We start from the raw sequence: 20,295 nt of genomic DNA on the forward strand, positions 1-20,295 counted from the left end.
GGTGGCACTGGTGAGGCACTGATTAATTCAAGGGTGGCATGAGGTAAAACATGCAGATTAACAGAAACAGGCTCAAGATGTGAAATTAGCACAAATACATTAGGGAAACCAGACACAAACACCATACTCATAAATTGAAAGAAAACAAAAACACAAATACCTTATACTCTCACATAAAATGTCTTTGTATTTGAATAAAATAATACAAACATATTAAAGTTAATTATCTAAGTTGTCTGTTCCTGGGCTATGCTGTGCTAAAACAAATTCCTTCATGGGGACATTAAAATATAATCCATTTTACTCTATTCTATTAAAAGAAGATATACACATATACTCATCCAAGACCTTTTCCCCCACAATAACTTATATCTATGCGCATCTATTTTTGTAGCTGTTAAAATAATTTGACCTGCTTTTTTGTATATTTGTTCATTTTCTTTAAAGTTCTCAAGAAACTTGTGGGTGGTATGAAGGAGTCTATTGTGTATGTGAGCAATTTCATCTTCCTAAATCTCAATATTATGATCACAACAAGTATGGGAATTTTCACGTGGGGTAACTTGTTGCAGGGCAACCACATAACCGGTTCCATGTCTTCCGAGTGGATGATTAATGATCAGTTTCTTGAGAACTTTAAAGTTCTCAAAACTTGAGGTTGGTATGAAGGAGTGTATTGTGTATGTGAGCAAACATTGTTCACGTTGCACATGGGGCAACTTATTGCAGGGCAACCACATAACCGGTAAATTCCATGTGTTTTAATTGGATGACTAAAGTTCTCAAGAAACTTGAGGTTGGTATGAGGGAGTGTATGTGTGTGTGAGCAACCTACATGTTACTTATGCTTGTCAGCACCAGTGCTGCATTCATTGTTTTGCACTTTTATAATCACATCACCAAAAGTAGGTTATTGGTTTTACCAAAAGTATTTGGCAGTATTTTTAAACTACACACCTATAAAGTATTTTGATACAAAATATGATGCCATTTTCTTTCTAAATAAACTAAATAAAATACAAATTTGTATTTTAAATACATGTATCAGACATGTATATCCCTGGCTGTTGGCTGCAGCAACTCAAGCTAGGTAGTACTGATTAATTTTTGTTTGTTTTGTGTTTATGTTATTTTTGATCCAATTTGACAGCTTTGCTCTGTTGCCCACCCAAAATGTCTACCAGCCCACCCAAATATAGTAGTACTAGCCTAGGTTAGAACCATCCCTGCCCTGCATAGAGACATATTTTACGATAATAATGGAGAAAATGTTTGGCAAAACTTTTTGTTAACAGAATCTCCCTCCCTCATTCATCTACAGTATTTGCGCAACAGCCCAAATCTGCGTTCAATCCAGCGAGACAAGTGAAATACATGGTTTTTTTTTTAAGCGGACATTGCCATAGGCACGATATTTAGGCCTACAAAAAGTTGCGAGTTAAGGAGTATTTCCTGATCGCGGTTCGCGGTTTTATAATATCATTCAATTGTGCCGCAAATTAACAGACAGAAGTGGGGCGTAATTTAAATTCATGGCTCCGTAGACCAGCAATCTACTTGTCGAGGAGGCTCATAATTTGAGAAACGCTGCAGATGATAGACAGAGAAAGCTCTGGGAACAGAACGCTGGCATAGGATTTTGTTGTCACGCGCTACTATGGAAAATGAACTTTATAAAGACCGGCTCGGCCAAAAAAAGAAAAAAGTATGCCAGATGGCCAGTCCAGCCCTGCGTTCAGGAATTATTTAAGCAAAAGTGGAAGGTGCGCAATGTTTCATTTATCCCTCCTGATCGGGACGAATAAAACAGGCATGGGGGACGAAAGAACGTACACAACTGTATACAGTTTAGCCTAAGCTATGTAAACTTCCCATAATTTTAATATTTTACAACAAATGCTTGACTGGTTGAATGGTCATACATGCCATCAGAATATAGCTACCTGTAGCCTATGTAACCTGTGTTGTGTTGAACCTGCGCGATTCAGCCCTGCACACGCCCGGACTCGAACCCGCAAACAGCAGCACCTCGGATCGGGAGGCGAGCGCTCTAACAATTGAGCCAATAGCCCAGGCTAGTGGCTCGCATGCCAGCAGCACTCTTGAGGCGTCGGGGAGTGAGGTTTACCAACGTTCCACAAGCACAGCTAAGCTAGCTGGCATCCGTTACACCTAGATGCGACGAGTGTTTAGTGAGTAGGCCTAAGTTTGATGAACCATAAATGAAAAGTTTTCAGGCCTAGCCTACAGTTAACACTTAATGACCTATCAAATGTCGACGACTTAAGTGTGTGATTAGTTAAATAGGCACTGGCAGATGCAATAGGTAAATAGATATCTTTGCGTGTTAGCACAAGCAGTAGCCTGTAGGCCAATAAAGGCAAGCGTGTTTGCCACTTACAAGTGTATCATGAAAGGTCCTGCCTTAGACCATGTTAATGGCCAATCGTAGACTAAGATTTGGGGGTGGCACCTGGGGTGGCCAATTGAATCTCAAGGGTGGCCTGTGCCACCCGGAGCCACCCCTCTGGCCCCGCCCCTGGCCAAACAAAACTCAAGGCTTGTCATATTTAAACTTTGTTTTTCTGTTCTGGCCAACAAATTATATATATTCATACTTTCTAATTATTCAGGCTATAGACCTAATAGTAATGATAACAGTAGGCCTATGACAACAGTAGTAATAGAGATCATCATAGCAGTAAGGAGTAGTTGTAGTAGCCAAGTAGGCCATTTTGTTTCAGGTCTTTGTGACAATGTGTATTGCTTGATCTCAGCCCTTCCTATTAACATCACAACATTAAAGAGGGTACATCAAAATTGATTGACATCATGTTTTTTTTTATTCATAAGTTCAAGCAGACCCAATTTTGATTACATTTTGATTCAGGACTGGATTGGAAAACTGATCACTTCGATGGGTATTCAAATGAATCAGATTAAAATCTGTGTCAATCTGAGGTGGCATTTGCGCTCAGAAAAAACAAAAACCTCAAAACAGGTTCTAATTTTATGACTATATCAGCTGGTCTGCTGCATATGCAGAGTGCTCCCTCTGCTGTCTGCTTGGCATTACTACATGCAGTATAGTGAACAGACAGGTCTGAAGTTCTCAACATGGTTCTTTCCATATTCTTTACCGCATTACAGTATAAGTTCTATATTATTCACAGTAAGTACATCATGAGATGATTTATATGAGAAAGAGATGAGACGAAGAAAGCAATGCATTTCTTTGTCTAACAAGAAATAGATGATCTCTTGTTGAGATCTCACCTTAGAAGAAATATGGAGCAATACAAATAAGTTGAGAAGAAAACAAAAGAGTAATTTGGGCTGAGATGAGAGGTAGGCTATTTCTCATGAGAAGAAATATAAGAAAATGGTAAAACTCTCGTATGATGAAGCCTGGGTGAGTCCAGACAAACCTATTGGTAAAGTTTTATTTGTTCTGCAGGTTGGTCTGGAACGGAGCCCATTGACATCCCATTCTGAATCAGCAAAAAACCCAGGAATTAGTATTTGCTTTGGAATTGAGTCAACAATTGCATTTAAAACCCTTGTTTACAGGAAAAATATGTTTGCTGCACTTCTGAAACGATTGGGTAAGATTTTAATGCACAAATATAACTTTAATTTTACCTCTCGTTATGCCTGTGGAAGCAGTTAAAATGGAAGCATTTTCGGAAATGGGTATCAGTGGGCTCCTTTCCAGACGGACCTGCAGAACAAATTTAAATTGTCTATGAGATTCGTTTGGGTTCACCCAGACTAATATTGATGTTAAACTAAATTCTAAGCTAAATTATTTATTGGATAAAATTAATGAAGAAGAGATTTCATTTCGATTTGTCCTTTCTTATGACATGTTACCCACATCCACATTATGTTCAATGTCTTGCTGTTCTGTTTTTACAGTAGCTGGCCATCATCATTAGTGTACCTCGTTTCTCATGTGAAAATGAATATACAGACATCATTTTAGGTCATTGGTTATGTGGAGAAGTAGACTGGGGTCTGTTGGCCAGGAATGTGGGGATAGATTAGGTCTGACTCACATCCATGATAGAGAGAGAGAGAAAGAGAGAGAGAGCGTGCGCAAACGAGAGAGAGAGAGAGAGAGAGAGAGAGAGAGAGAGAGAATTGTTGGTCAGATAAAAACATATTTGAGAAGAGAACTGGTGGATTATTTGTCAGTTTCTTCCACCCTCTTAGAGCTGCTGCACACAGAGCTCAAACACAAGAACAACCACCCTAGACACGTGGAGGTGGCAACACATCCTGCGACCCAGAGGAGCGAGAGGAGCTGTTAAAGACAGGGAGGAGGGAGTGTGTGAAAGATAATGACAGGGGGAGTAGCGAGATAGCAGTTTATTTTTAAAAGCATCTGTTTTGTGTTGAGGGAGAAGATGCGCCACACCAAACAGAGGGGACAGAGGACACTGAGATATGAGGAGGGGAAAGACAAAGACAAGCAGCAGGACCAATCTCAGGGAGAGAGTGTACACACACACACACACACACACACACACACACACACACACACATCCACACATAGTTACATACACACACATACACAGACACATACTGCCCCCCCCCCACACACACACACACATCCACACATAGTTACATACACACACACACACAGACACACACACACACATAGACACACACCCCTCACACACACGTGTATCGTGCACATATACACAAAACCACAAGCTAAATACTGGCCACTGACAGTGGTCAGAGTTCATTAAATCCCATAGCGGATAGAAAAGACATAAAGAGAGAGGGGAGAGGACAGGACAGAAGAGGAGGTTGGATAGAGAGAGGGGGTGAAACAGAGGTGCTAAGACAAACGGCCTCCAGTCACACAGTTGGGAGAAAGCGATCAGTGTGTATGCACACATAGAACGCAGGATTAGGGTTGACACTGGTTCTCACACACACACACAAACACATACACGCTCAGGCAAACACACAGACGCAAAGAAACGGGCTCTGCACCTTTACAGATTTACAAAGGTAAGTGACAAGAACACACTAATTGAACTCTCTCTCTCTCTCTTTTTCTGTGTGTGTGTGTGTGTGTGTGTGTATGTGTGTGTGGCTGCATGATCTTTATTGTGTTTCTGTGTCGATGAATGCTGAAATATGGGAGAGAGAAAGATAAAGAGATAAAAAGAGATAGAGTTAAAATGGTTAAAATGGCATTCAGTTTTACTGAGCTGTGGTTGTATGACTTCATTAATGACGTGCTTCCCATTCAGCGGTTACCCCTATAAAGCAATTATGCTGTGTGTGTGTGTGTGTGTGTGTGTGTGCGTGTGTGCGTGTGTGTGTGTGTGTGCGTGCATGCGTGAGTGTGTGTGTAATGCTGGTATCACTTGGTTTCTACTGGTGGCAGCTGTTGTGGGGTTTGATTGAGCCAGAACTACTCTGTCTATTTCTGGAGTCTGTGTTCTTCAAAAGGTCAGAGGAAAGACAGAGAGACAGAAAGAGAGAGAGAGAGAGAGCAATTGACTGGGATAAAGAGGACTACAGAGTGTGGACTACAAGGCTGAAAGAGAGAAGCAAGACAGAAGAAAAACCAAGTGTGAGGCAGGAGGAAGGAGACAGTATCTCTTTTAACTTCTTGACTTGACTTCTTTGGATTATTATCAATGGATGGTTCAGTTTGTGTGGAGCAGTCAAGAGACAAGGAGGACTCTGAGAGCGTCTCACCTGGGAACCTTCCGGAGGTGAACAATAATATGGTAAGTGACATCACTGATGCCTGAGTAGGGTTCATATAACAGCAAGTTTGTGCCAGTGGTCATATATCAGTTTGCTAATAGGAGGCTACTGCATGGTTGTTCATAAGATAAATATGCATGCTGGGATTTTGAGTGTTCTCTTCCAAGAGAGGTTGAATAATGTTCAGTTCTTTAGATATAATGGCTGTTCTCACACAAGCCACAACATGCGTCATGAATACAAACCATACTTGTTCATGGACACACGGTACACATATATATATATATATATGTATGCTGTACTTATCTGTTTGTCCCACATACTGTAATCTTATTCGTACAATTTATACAGGAACATAACATGGTACATAACTAATATGTTATTAACCATTTATATTTACAATTATAACAACTTTGCCTGATCTCAGGTCTCGTGCATGGCATGTTTCAGTTGCCGGTTATGAATTAGTGCTGCAAATGTTTGCGCTGTCCTCATTCCCGGTGAAGCTCATGATGGCTAGACAGGCCCACGGAACAGTGGTGTGATGTAGTTTTATGGGAGGTGAGATCTCTATTGTTAGGCTCGAGTCCTTGACCCATGTCGCGAAGCCATAAACCAGAAGATCTGTGGGGGAAAGAGGGATGCTCTCTCCTGGACTGAGGAGATGTATTGGATTTAGCTCTCCACGTCACCTTTTCCAACACCACTTAAATGTCACACAGTGTCAGGGCAGAGGTTTTAGTAGGGGCAAAGAGGTTTCCTTTCATCTTTTAAGCCAGCTTGTTCCCTTGCTAAAATTTTAAGAGAATTCTTTGGGCAGGACTCCCATCTCCCAAGCTCAATATAAATCTTGCTATCAGTCAAAGGAAAATGAACTCTTGCCCCGCAGTATCATCTCATTTCGTCTCGTCTTTTCCACAGGACTCAAGGGCAGAGGACACGGTGAAGGACACCATCATAGACAACCTCACTGATGAGAATGGGAACACAGACCAGGGGAAAGCAACCAATGAGGAGAATGGAGAGGAGGAGCCTCATGAAACAGTGGCCAATGATGAAGAGGGAACCAAGAATGGGGGAGGAGCCCCTGAAAATAACAACATAGAACAGAGCACAGAGGTAGAGGAAGTAAAGGACAAGACTGAGGACAAGACTGAGGAGAAGACTGAGGACAAGACTGAGGACAAGACTGAGGAGAAGACTGAGGACAAGACTGAGGACAAGACTGAGGACAAGACTGAGGACAAGACTGAGGACAAGACTGAGGAGAAGACTGAGGACAAGACTGAGGACAAGACTGAGGAGAAGAAAGATGGGGGGGAGAAGAAAGATGGGGGGAAGGAGAAAGAGACTGAAATAGAGAGTGGTGGAGATGTAAAGGCAGACACAGATGTAGCAAAGGAGGGAGAGGGAGAAGACAAAACAGAGAGCCCAAACAGTAAATCAGATGAAAGGGAGGCCAGGGTTGACAAGGTGAAGAATGGAGCAAATGTGAGTGAAAAAGAGGAAAGCCTTCCTAAGGGGAAAGAAACAGACAAAAAGAAGAAGGATGCCAAATCTAAAAAAGAGGCAAAGCCTTCAGAAAAGCAGAAGGGAAAAGATGACAAGAAACCAGCAGGGAAGTCAAAGAATGAACCAAAGCAGGCGAAGGAGAAGGAGGCAGTGGGGAAAGAGAAGGAGGCAGTGGGGAAAGAGAAAGGGAGAGGTAATGAAACGGAGAGAAAGAGACCCACAGTCCCAGTGTCCATGCCACGTCCTAGACCATCAGCACGCCCATCCACACGCAGAGATGCCATGGCCAAGTTTGAACAAGGCCAGTAAGTAAACCTCATCACTCATCACCATCATCATCAATTGCAATATATATCACAATACAAATCAAATAGGTGTAGGTGTAGCTCAAATATGAATTTGTGCACAAACATAATTCAGCCGTGACTGAACACAAAACATTAAGTAGTACACACTGTTGCATGTAGACAAATTATCTCTAAGCAAGTCAATTTTTACAAACTTTCTACACGATCTTACAATGTAATCAGGGAGTGTCATCAAATCAACTGGATGATGTTGGCTTATGTGTTTAAACTGTATATTGTATGATTGACGGCAAAGTTTTTGAGTTGGAGTTTAAACTGATTGTGTTATTTTATTGGTTGTGTATGTGTATATGTTGTGTATGTATGTGTGTTGTGTTTGTGTGTGTGTTTAGACATGGTTCAATGACTAATAGTCTGTGTTCAATATCTGTAACTTCCTTCCAACTTAGACCTCCTGCTCAGCGAAACTTCAAGGTACAGCGTGTGTCAGTAGGTGTGGCCAATGGAGGATCGATCAAACAGAAAATCCTCCAATGGTGTCGCAGCAAAACTCAACACTATGAGGTGAGCAGATGCAGGTCTCGGTGAAGTTTAGGTCTTAAACCATGCTGATTGGATAAGTGACCTACTTCCTTTCTCTCTCCAACCAATAGAGTGTGACAATTGAGAACTTCTCCTCGTCTTGGTGTAATGGTCTGGCGTTCTGTGCCCTCATCCATCGCTTCTTCCCTGACGCGTTTGACTTTTCCTCGCTAAACGCCAACGAGAGAGAGAAGAACTTCACACTGGCCTTCAGCACAGCAGAGTATGTGTGTGTGTGTGTGAGAGAGAGAGATAGAGAGAGAGAGAGAGAGAGAGAGAGAGAGAGAGAGAGTGGGACACACTTCATCATAGTGATCAACAGAAAACCTGGTATCAAATACATCAAGACCCTATTTTGCAGGTTTAGTATCAACACACAGACTGGTATGGACCACTATCTTCTAAGCTTATGACCCAGTAAGGATTCATGTTCTCCAGTTGTGTCAGTGGGGGCCAAAGCCTTTCCCTCACTGAGCTCAGTGGACCCCCGATGTCTCACAGCTTTGTGCTAATGTATCGGTGATAACTGCCGATTGAGATATAATGTCGCCCAGATGTATAAGTCATTGTTGCCAGTGGTCATGTTTTGGTTGTGGTTTAACAATGACCCCTACCCCCACCCCAGTAACAGATACAATGTTTTGGACAATGCATAAAAAAAGTGTCCCACCGTCCCTGTTATCCTGAGGTCACCAATGACCTCACCAATTTCATGACTATGAACTAATAACTTAAAGTGGCTGTCTGTGTTTGACTCACCTGTGTTCTTTTTGGAACATACAGTGCCTGTATTCATTCTTTTTAAAAATTTTAAATCTAATTTGGCCCCATCCAAGAAGGATGCCTTGGTAGAGTGTCTAAGACTAACTTGGGTACATCCATAACAGCCCCATGTTTAAATGTAATACCTGCATGTTAACGCAAACCTTCATTTCATTGTCCTCTCTTCCTTTCCCTTCCCACCTATCCCAGGTCACTTGCAGACTGCTGCCCCCTGTTGGATGTATCTGATATGATGCTGATGGGGAATAACCCTGACCCCATGTGTGTTTTCACCTACGTGCAATCCCTATGTCACCACCTCTCCAAAATAGAGAAGAAGAGGAAAGAGGAGGAGGAGGAGGAGAAAAAGAAGGCAGACGCTGAGGAGTCAGCAGAAGACGTGAAGAACAAGGGGGAAGCTGAGGACCAGATGGCCGCCGGTGGGGAGGAGGAGGAGGAGGAAGCACAAGAGAAAGCTGATGGACTGAAAGAAAATGATGGCAAAGTGGAGTTAGAAAGTGAGGCTTAAGAGTTCTAAGAGTTAGGGGAATGATAACAAAAAATGAGAGGCTACAAAGAAAGGAAAAGTGAGAAAGAGAGAGTGAGAGAAGATTAAGATTGGTAGTTAATGGAGACATTGATAGTCTTAACGTTGCTCCTGCACTGTGCTGTTTGGTTTCACAGTTTACTATGAACTAATCACTTAAAGTGGCTGTTGCTTATATGTTTGTAAAGTTACCTTTTTACTTATCTTATCATTTATTTATATAAGTGTGTTTGGAATTGTGAAAACAAAATGTGTAATAAATGAAACATTTATTAATGTATGTCTAAGACACATCAGTCATATTCAATAATAATAATAATAATATTGACATATTATCTTTACATATCTCAGCCTATTAAAGGTGCTGTCAGAGATTTTACTCAATTTCAAGCCCATAACATTTTCTTCTCACATTCAGCATCATCTCCTCACGATGCCCATTCCATAAATACACTGTTAAAAAAATCCGGTCTCTGTAGGGAGCCCAGCTAACAGAAGATGATGGATGAAGTACATTAAATAAAGTGAATATCTCACCTCTAACAAACACCTTTAACAAAATTTTCCAGTGACATGGGCAGCTCTGCTGATCTGAAAAATGAGCTGATATTGCACTTACACCAATGTGTCAGACATTGAGAGGGGATTTCACTTCTGTGGAGTGAGACCCTCTGTTTGACTCACTGGTTCTCATGTCTGGAAAGAAGCACTTGCATGAGGAAGATGGGAATGCTGCTGACGTCATGTCAATTTATGAGAGGGCACCTATGCGGCCTCATACGGGCCAGGGGCCTCTATAATTTATGGGGAACAGTTTGTCGCCACCTAGTTGTCAGGGACAGAATATTGGGGACAAAATATTGTATTACATAATGAAACCCAGTAAGTCTGTGATGCACCGTGTCCACAAAAATACAAATGTCCTAAGACCACACTTATGCTATTGTGGCAATGACAAGAGTCCACCCTAAAGCTCTGCTCATGTCATTCTACAGGGAGGGGTTGACCAATATTTATTGAGATTCTGTAGGTAACAAAGGGCATTTTGTGTGATGAGTGAGATTGCACTAATCACTTCCATAAACAGGAACACTTCTCTAAACTTCACTGCTAATTTTAAATACAAAAAGGACAAAGAACATTTTTACCTTTCAGTTGAACACATGGTATGTCTCATATACTGTATACTTCTACACGTAACCCAGCATGTTTGGAGGCGGACCCCACATGTTCGATTGACAATTCTTTTCTCTCAAAAATATTGTTATTTATTCTGACTATCATGAGGCTCCATGACTTTTTAACACAATTAATTGTGGAAAATTCATGCAAGAGACCCCGTTCTCAGGTGTGGAAACATTTCAGTCTGGAGTGTCCCACAAAAGTAGTATGAGGTATATGTGATCCAAGTCTTATTCCAACAACACATCTTCAATGCTTCGCCATCTACGTGCAAAACACCCACTAACCTTGGCAGACGATACTCCAACTTCAGAGGCCCGGTCGGTACCAACTGAAGGTAACATTTCTTTATCCAAATTATTCAGTTAAAGTTATTAATCATGATAATTACTCAAAATAAGTTAAACACCCTTAATAAAAGACAAAAAAATAGTTACCGTTCTGAAAAAAGTTTTTTTTTGCATTTAGGACTGAACATTAGGCTATTGCCTATTATAGTCTACCTATCTGAACTCCATGGGGTGTAGGCCACATATTTTGTATAGTAGGCCTACACCGTGAACATGCACTGTGAGTACACACAGTGTGAATTGAGTGGGAACTTAATTTATGAAAAGCTGACATGTTACTTTAGCTCACTTGGTTAAACACTGCTTGTATTGTGTATCTTTAGGATGGAAGAAAGAGCTTGATGACGCCCTCCTCAATATGATAGTTAAAGATCTCCAGCCTTTCTCTATTGTGGAAAATGAGGGTTTCAGAGCTTTAGTGAAGAAGCTGGATCCGACCTACACTCTGCCATCCAGGAAATCACTAAAGGCAATGATTAGTGAGAAGTATGCAGTGGAGAAAGAAAAGGCAGTGGCACAATTACACAACGTCCCTGCTGCCTGTCTGTCTCACTGCAGACATGTGGACTTCTCTGACGATGGACTCATATCTGGGAGTCACCTGCCACTACACAGATGCCAACACAAATCTGGGATCAGTGCTGGGCCTGGGAGTGGTAAAATTTCCTAAAGCTCACACCGCTAACAACATCACAGAGGCTTTGTCCCATCTCATTACTGACTGGGGCCTCACTGGAATGGTGACTACAATTGTGACCGACAACGCGGCCAACATGGTAGCAGCCACTGAAAAGCTGCTACGCCATCTACCATGCTTTGCCCATACTCTTAACCTCATTGTCAAAAAGGCAGTTGAAGAACATGAGGCATTGACAGAATTTTGAACCAGAGCAAGGAGAGTGGTAACTTATTTTAGAAGTAGTGCAAAGGCCAACGATAAACTTATCCTTGCACAGTAAAGGATGGGTAGGCAGCCCCTGACGCTTGTGCAGGAAGTTGAAACCAGATGGAATAGCACCCATGACATGCTGCAAAGACTCCTCAACCTCTGAGAGCCTGTTGGTGCTGCCTTGGTCAGTCTAGTGACATCATGCCACTTTTAAATGTTGACTTTGAGGTCATCTCGCAAAGCCTGGAAGTGCTGGCACCCTTTAAACATGCCACAACAGAACTCACTGAGGAGAAGAGGGTGTCTGCTTCGAAGGTTATTCCAATAATCAGGATTATTCAGCACAATGTGGCTGAAAAAACAGGCCTGGCAACCAACCCAGCAGCTGTATCCTTAGGGATGGCTCTGCAGCAGTACACCATCAGACGATGTCAGAATGTGGAGTCAATCCGTATATTAACTCTAGCAACGTTGCTGGACCCCCGCTTCAGGATCAAAAGAGTATACTTTACTTATACTCAAGACCCTTGGGTTTAGCAATTAGGACAATGCCCATGAACCTGAACGGCTGTTGACGGGTGAATGTACTACAATAATTCGGTCAACCAGTCAGTCTACATCACAAGCAGAGCCATCAACCTCTCAGGGAGGGCAGAATCCAGCTTCTTCAGGAAACTCTTGGACAGCTGGGTCAGTGAGACCCAGAGCTGCAATGTAAACACCACTATAGACGTAAAGAGGTATCTAAATGATGCTTATTTCCTTCGAACAGAGGACCCTAAAATACTGGCAAGCCCATAAGCTGTGTATCCACACCTTAATGCCCTGGCCAGTAAATATCTGGCTCTTACTGGCACATCTGTTCCATGTGAATGCATATTTTCCAAAGCTGAGGATGTGATCAGTAAAAAAAGGAGCCGGTTAAGCCCAAGCACAGCAGAGCAAATTATATTCTTAAATAAAAATATGGCATAAAAACATGTGTATTTGAGTATTTTGTGTTTCCAAACAATGCATGTCTATAATGTTGTGTAGTCAGGAACACAAACACTTTCATTCATGTGCTTTACTTTATCACTATTTTTATCCATAGTGCAGGCCTAATTGAATAATATTAGAAATGAAGAATAGCCAAGCAAACAGTGCAATGAAACCTCAACAAACTTGATGTCAATAAAATGACACATAATGTAATATTCACCCCTTGCAGACACGTGACTTAAGTCACGTGACGGCTCCATGCTGGACGGCAAAAAGATGGGAGACGGACGGCAAATTACATTATGTCATAACGATTATGATGAACTGAACACCATTACTATAGCATCTTTGTAGTTCAATGTATTGCTGTTTGGGGTCTGATAGTCAAAGAAGATGCCAGTGGTGTTGTTAGATGAAATGGGTCATGATCGCAAATGTAAAGTTATTAAAACTGGTGGTAACAGCAAGGGGAGATAACGTTACGTTAGGCTACTGTAATTAACATTATGGTAAATGAACACCCATAAGTATTTCTGGACTAAAATATTGCAAAGCGATTTGGTTACTTTATTTGTCTTGCTTTTATCAGTTGTAACATAGTCAAAACGTTAAGAATGTCATATCAGAACATTAAATAACTAGATGTACCGCATAGCGGTACAAAATATGACCGCCGCTCAGTCCTGTACATCCATTCCGCGAAAATAAATCACACTTCAATTTGTCTCCATCTTTTACTCCATCCCCCACTCTTGAAACTTTTGTGTATGCTTGTTTGGCATGCCTGAGTGTGTGTGTGCGGCTGCACAGAAAGTAGCCTACTTGTGCTGAAAAGGTGAATAGATTGTAGAATAGCCAAAGAAGATGTAGCATTGTTATAAAACCTTTAAAATCTCTAAACAATCACAAGTAGGGCAGGTCATCACAGTTCATCCATTGCAACTGGATTGATGAAAGGTCACTTACACCTGTAGGCTACATTGTATTTGGGAAAAGCAAAAGGTATCAGCATAATGTTATTTATTTATTTATTTATTTTTTATGTATTTATAAACAAAAACATCTCTGTCAGTTCCATGCCGTTTTCAACAGCTATCAAAAACAAAGGTCATTTTTGGATGGATGGATTTTTTGTGAATATTTCTTCTTCTACATAAGATTTTAGTCATCTTTAGTTCATGTAATACTTTATTGTCAATGCACAAATTAAAGGAGAATTCCGGTGTGATATTGACCTAAAGTGTATCGAAACATGATACCGAGTGTGAACGTATGTCTCATAGCCCATCTCGGCTTGTCCCCTGCACTCCAAAATCTGGCGCTAGTTAGCCGATGCTACCAACATCTTTTTCAATAGTGGTGCTTCGGCATCGGGCTAGCCATGCAAATAAATCACTGTTTTACACCCATTTACGAGGCTCAATGTATCTCCACACTTCATTGGTAGACTTCCGAGGGCCCTGACATTTAAAACGAGACATTGAGAACTTTGAAAAAGCACTGGTAGTTTACTTACAAGACGATTTATACAGACAGTATCTTCACGAAGTTTAGCGTTTGCAGCCATCTTGAATTTAGTCACGATAAGTCGAGCAACGAGTAAGAATGAACAGCTATGATAAGGGATCAGATTCCAAAAATAATTCAGTGGAAATGCATGGATTCCAGTTGCTGCTACTGGAAGAAACTGGAATCCATGCATTTCCACTGAATTATTTTTGGAATCTGATCCCTTATCATACCTGTTCATTCTTACTCGTTGCTCGACTTATCGTGACTAAATTCAAGATGGCTGCAAACGTTAAACTTCGTGAAGATACTGTCTGTATAAATCGTCTTGTAAGTAAACTACCAGTGCTTTTTCAAAGTTCTCAATGTCTCGTTTTAAATGTCAGGGCCCTAGGAAGTCTACCAATGAAGTGTGGAGATACATTGAGCCTCGTAAATGGGTGTAAAACAGTGATTTATTTGCATGGCTAGCCCGATGCCGAAGCACCACTACTGAAAAAGTTGTTGGTAGCATCGGCTAACTAGCGCCAGATTTTGGAGTGCAGGGGACAAGTCGAGATGGGCTATGAGACATACGTTCACACTCGGTATCATGTTTCAATACACTTTAGGTCAATATCACACCGGAATTCTCCTTTAAGTAACAGTAGTCTGAAACGTTATTGTTAATGCACAAATTAAGTAACAGTAGTCTGAAACGAAATGCTGTTTTACATCTAACCAGTGGTGCAAATAACTGACATGTCCAAATGGGCCTTGATGAAATGCGTCGCTAGACTGTTCATACACATTTTAACGGGCCAAAGTTGAAGAGCTTTTGTCCGTTATTGTTCGTGCAAATATAGGCTGATTCATGTTCCCTTGCATTGTGTAACTGAGGTCCATGGCTAGTCTGGCTTTCATCAGACCAAGCTCAATCTTTTAATAAATCAAAAAATAAATAGCGGGCAGATCAGGCTGGGTTCACCCAGCCTAGTCCATAGGCACCCAGCCATAGGGTCCAGTCCAGCGGGGGGGCTGCAGATCAAAACGAAAAAACGATGGTTCCATGCTATCCATATGGGGTTACATGCCCACCAAGTTTTGTGTACCCCGGTCTTTCAGTGTCCCGGGAATCCTTGTTGGTGTACGTCACTAAATGTACACATAAATTATTTTATTGTAAGGCCCCCCATGAACGAAAGTACACAAAACTTGGCATGCATTCAGAGGGTGCCATAATGATCCTACACTTTTAATTTCGTGCAGTTTTGACCTTGTCAGCCAGAGATATTGAGATGAAAACACCTAATTTTTTGCTTTTTAATTTTTAACTAGGTGGCGCTATACATGAAATAAGTGATAATGGGATGGGTTGACATGCCCCCTTAAGACCAACATACAAAAAAAAGGTGGACCTCCTAGGCCCTACGGTTCTCGAGATATTCACAGAAAACTGTCTCCGGCCACCTACAGGCCAGTTGGTGTATAGTAACATAAATTAATTTATTGTGTGGCCCCCCATGAACGGAATTCCACAAAACTTGGCGTGCATACAGAGGGTGTCATAATGATCCTACACTTCCAATTTCGTGCAGTTTTGACTATGTTAGGTCACAGATACCTTCAATTACACCACCTCATTTTTACTTTTTTGTGTTTAACTAGGTGGCGCTATACATGAAATGAGTGGTTATGGAATGGGTTGACATGGCCCCTTGAGATCAACATACAAAAAAAAAATGGTCCTCCTAAACCCTACGGTTTTCGAGATATTCACAGAAAACTGTGTCTGCCCTACCCTCCTTTCGGGGAGTCCAATTCAGCGGGGGGGCTACAGATCAAAACGAAAAACGATGGTTCCATGCTATCCATGTGGGGTTACATGTCCACCAAGTTTCGTGTACCCCGGTCTTTCAGTGTCCCGGGAATCATTGACGGAAATTTGGGCATGCGAAGAAAAAAAAAAAAAAAATCTGACTAAACCTATATGACCGCCGCTTCGCTGCGCGGCGGTCATAATAACTAGCTGCCACACTTAGAAGCTAGCTATTCTAGCTAACGTTTATCGTAGCTCATAGTGGTAGGGCTAATGTAACTCGTCAGTTTGTACGTTGCCCAGCGAATAAACTTACTTCTTACATGTCTTAAGTTAAAGAATTTAAAGAAATAGGAAATTTAAAAAAAAACTTGAACGGTATTATCTGTTTAGCAGCTACATTCAGATCTTGCCAAAGACTTTGCCTATCTGCCGTCCTGTTCAGAGTCTATGGTTGCTATAGCAACCGCTGCTGTGCTTCATACACTGAGGAGATAAGCATGCAATTGTGGTTGAAATACTCCCGAAACACAAAGAAAACAAACCAAAGTATATCTATGCAAGAACATGGGATGTTGTTGTATTCCAAACAATAAGCCAACAGTCATGGAAGGGCATTACTACGGTTAAATCTCACTATAATCTCCTAGCTGTGCGATATGTCCCATTACAACCCATTGATTTGATTCGTGTTCTTGCCGTCCACTAGGCTATTTTGCTGTGGCGCGAACAAAACGTGACGTCACTTGCAAGGGGTGAATACTGCTAGGTGTCTTGAAATGATGTGGCCATACAAAACATCTGGATGATGCTGATTGTGTATGATTTTTTATTGACCACCAGATGGCAATGTGGAGTGTCAAAAGCTTTGAAGCTTCAAACCAGTTTGGCTGTAGAAGTGTCACTGCTTTAAAAGCCTTGCTCGGCCTAGATATAATGTGGCAGGTGCTGCCTGGTAATTAGCAAGGTCCAGAGCTAGTCAACAATTGAGAGCGAGAGGGGGTGGAGACCAATCCTGCTACAATCTACCCCCAACTTTTGCATCGTCGTCTCGACGATGGACCAACAACAAACAGTTGGTCATCCCTACCTTTACGGCAGTTACACCAGCCATGGCTCCAATGCCTGCGACAGGATAAAGGGGGTGGCCAACAGCCTAGATAGTAGGTCAGACTAAGACCAGGGGAAACTACAGTAGCAGACTGGTCAGTAAGCCAGGCTCTGCAACAGAGACAGGACCAGGGGAAATCTACAGGTATGGTCAGCGGCTAAGACTCTGTAGCCTGAATGAAAGTGCTGGCGTGCATTGCATCCTGGCGGTCCCAGCGGGAGCTCCCAGAATCTGAGAGGTTGACCGGTGGCACTGCTGCTATCTGAACTTGAACTGAAACCTGTAACACAGAGGGCAAATGCGAACAGAAAATGCTACCATGGGTACCATGGAGCCAGAATTCCACACCCAGAGGGTTTTCTAGTTGGGTTCCTTAACAGGATATCATCCCATCACACAGCACCACGTCCAGTTAAACAATGGATGTGGGGGCTTGACACCATTTGCTGTGGCCTTTGATGGGAATGAGAGTGATTAAGATCCCACACAGCCAGGGGCGCCACCAAGGGGTGGCCGCGGCCACCTCAACATAAACTCTGGCCACCCCTGGCTATGTGGCTGACGGACGCAAAATGTGTCCAAATTCACACCCATTATTATCTGTTGAATTGCTCACGGAGTACTTATCACACATAAATCACACAGATATCACTTGAAAGAGCACAACCTGAGCTTTCCCATGATATTAGCGGCTATAGGTGTTGTGATAAATGGTTCTCGAGAAAATTAACATTGGATATACATGGCATTTAATCATATTTCAATTGTGCACACAGCACTTCGTCTATCTCCACACCCATTACTCTCGGTGGTATATCTCACAAACACATTGGTCAAAACATATATATCAAAATAAACTGCAGACCTTACCGAACACGGGGATATGAAGCATCACTCTGTACAGTAAGCGGATCGCGAGTAATCCGGTTTTGAAATTGCAGCACAATTCTACATGTTATCCAACTTTGAGCTAAAATTCTAATAAAGGCCTATTCTAATAACAGCCCAAAATAATAAACTTGCTTTCCAAATCAAAGAATCGAAAGTTGGTCATGGCATGCACAGATCAACTGTGCTTTTGAATAGATATTTTTAAGTATTTTTCCCTAATATAAAGGCTGACCTAAGATATATGCAATCATGATCACATCATACTTTCCCAGGTATGGGTAGGCTACACTGTCTTGAAAATGATATAGCCTAGCATATGAAGAGCTCTTTTCCAAAACGCTATAAATCCATTTTTGTAAACATTAATAAGTCATGTTATTTAATTGTGTTTTTCAGGTAATATAAATAAAAGTTGTGTTGTTTTGATTGAGTAAATAACAATTACCCAATTACCCAGATCCGAAAACAAAATCCGAAAAAAAAAAAGAATATAGCGTTTTGGAGCCAAACTCTTCTTATGTGGCCCTAATATATTATATGTGATATATTACTATTAATTTACCTCTCCCATTTTGGCGTGCCACCCCAAGATTTGCAATGGCCTCCCCTGTCAAAATGCCTAAGGCAGAAAATACATAAGTTAAAAGTCAATTTGCAGCCACGTGCATGTAAGTCAAAGTCACACACCTGCAGATAATAATAAGGTGTGCACTTTTTGACCAGTCAGTTGAGAATATGTAGCCTTTGATTTTCATGGAGTGGGGGGATTCCTTGTTAGTTTACGCAAAACCAGGCCAAGAAGGCTGATTCTGATTATGATAATATGATCTGCACAAAAGATAAACTTAGGTAAACAACGATGTGAATATTGTTGTTAAAACCTCAACCCAGATTCAAACTCTTGGACAGGTGACTGTTAATTGCTGTGCACCGGTGGCTGACATCAGCCGGCCTTAACGCACTACAGAGTTGACGGCGTGTATACATGTGCTTTGACATGAAAAACACAGACTATATTGGACTAGCTGCAGCATGTGAAGCAAATGAGGATGCACCTTTCTGTGTCTCTGAGGTCGATGTGAGCAATGCCTTTAGGAGGGTAAATTGTAGAAAAGCTACTGGACCGGATGGAATTTCTAACAGGGTTTTGAAATCCTGCGCTGCTCAGTTAGCTCCTGTGTTCATCTTTAACACATCATTGGCTCAAGAGACAGTTCCTACTTGCCTCAAGCAGTCTGTTATTGTTCCAGTACCGAAAAACAAAAGTCCATCATGTCTGAATGACTACCGCCCAGTAGCTCTGACGTCTGCAGTGATGAAGTGTTTTGAGAAGCTTGTGAAAAACATTATCTGCTCATCCCTCCCTGCCTCCTTCGACCCCCTCCAATTTGCTTACAGAGCCAACAGGTCAACAGAGGATGCCATCTCAAACCTCATGCACACCACCTTAACTCACCTGGAGGAGGGGAATGGGAATTATGTGAGGATGCTGTTCATTGACTTTAGTTCAGCATTCAACACGATAGTACCTCTCACCTTGGTCACAAAGATGAAGGCCTTAGGACTGAACACCACCCTGTGTCACTGGATATTTGACTTCCTCACCAACCGTTCACAAGTGGTTAGAGTGGGGGGTCTGACATCTGACTCATTAACCATCAGCACTGGTGCTCCCCAAGGCTGTGTTTTGAGTCCACTGCTGTACAACATCTACACACATGACTGCAAAGCCAACAGTAGTCATACCTCCATCATCAAGTTTGCAGATGACACAGTGATCTTGGGCCTGATTAGTAACAACAATGAACAGTTCTACTTGGATCAGGTTGATGAGGTGGCACAGTGGTGTCAATCTAACAGCTTGACACTGAATATCAATAAAACCAAGGAAATGGTAGTGGATTACAGAAGGCAGCAGCAGAACTACAGTTACACCCCACTAATGATCAGCGGGCAACCTGTAGAGAGAGTCACAAGTTTTAAATACCTTGGTGTCCACATTACTGAAGACTTAACATGGACTGTTAACACTCAATATGTTCTGAAGAAGTCCAGACAACGACTCTACTTCCTTCGTCAGCTAAGGAAATTCAAAGTTTCTACATCCATCATGAAGGCCTTCTACACTTCAGCGGTT

At 41.8% G+C, this 20,295-nt stretch overlaps 1 protein-coding gene and 1 long non-coding RNA gene across 4 annotated transcripts; one reads left to right on the forward strand and one right to left on the reverse strand.

Annotated features, from left to right (window-relative positions):
- The first annotated feature begins 4,818 nt into the window (after positions 1-4,818).
- On the forward strand, positions 4,819-9,723 carry smtnl1 (smoothelin-like 1). Of its 3 annotated transcripts, none has more exons than XM_042062456.1 (6): positions 4,819-5,025; positions 5,456-5,756; positions 6,658-7,553; positions 8,006-8,120; positions 8,210-8,361; positions 9,111-9,723. In XM_042062456.1, the coding sequence occupies exons 2-6, from the start codon at positions 5,664-5,666 to the stop codon at positions 9,427-9,429; spliced, it is 1,575 nt and encodes a 524-aa protein (XP_041918390.1). In that variant the 5' UTR covers positions 4,819-5,025; positions 5,456-5,663; the 3' UTR covers positions 9,430-9,723. The 3 variants fall into 3 exon arrangements, with proteins under 3 accessions (XP_041918390.1, XP_041918391.1, XP_041918389.1); XM_042062457.1 differs by having other exon boundaries at positions 5,473-5,756; XM_042062455.1 differs by lacking the exon at positions 4,819-5,025 and having other exon boundaries at positions 5,390-5,756.
- Positions 6,547-18,351, reverse strand: LOC121682347. Its single transcript, XR_006022529.1, has 3 exons — positions 18,270-18,351; positions 16,577-16,581; positions 6,547-6,558 (listed from the first exon to the last, which is right to left on the reverse strand). It is a non-coding gene; the product is annotated as an uncharacterized LOC121682347 (long non-coding RNA).
- Positions 18,352-20,295: the final 1,944 nt, after the last annotated feature.

This window comes from Alosa sapidissima, chromosome 14 (assembly GCF_018492685.1).
Source record: "Alosa sapidissima isolate fAloSap1 chromosome 14, fAloSap1.pri, whole genome shotgun sequence".
Classification (NCBI taxonomy): Eukaryota; Metazoa; Chordata; class Actinopteri; order Clupeiformes; family Clupeidae; genus Alosa; species Alosa sapidissima.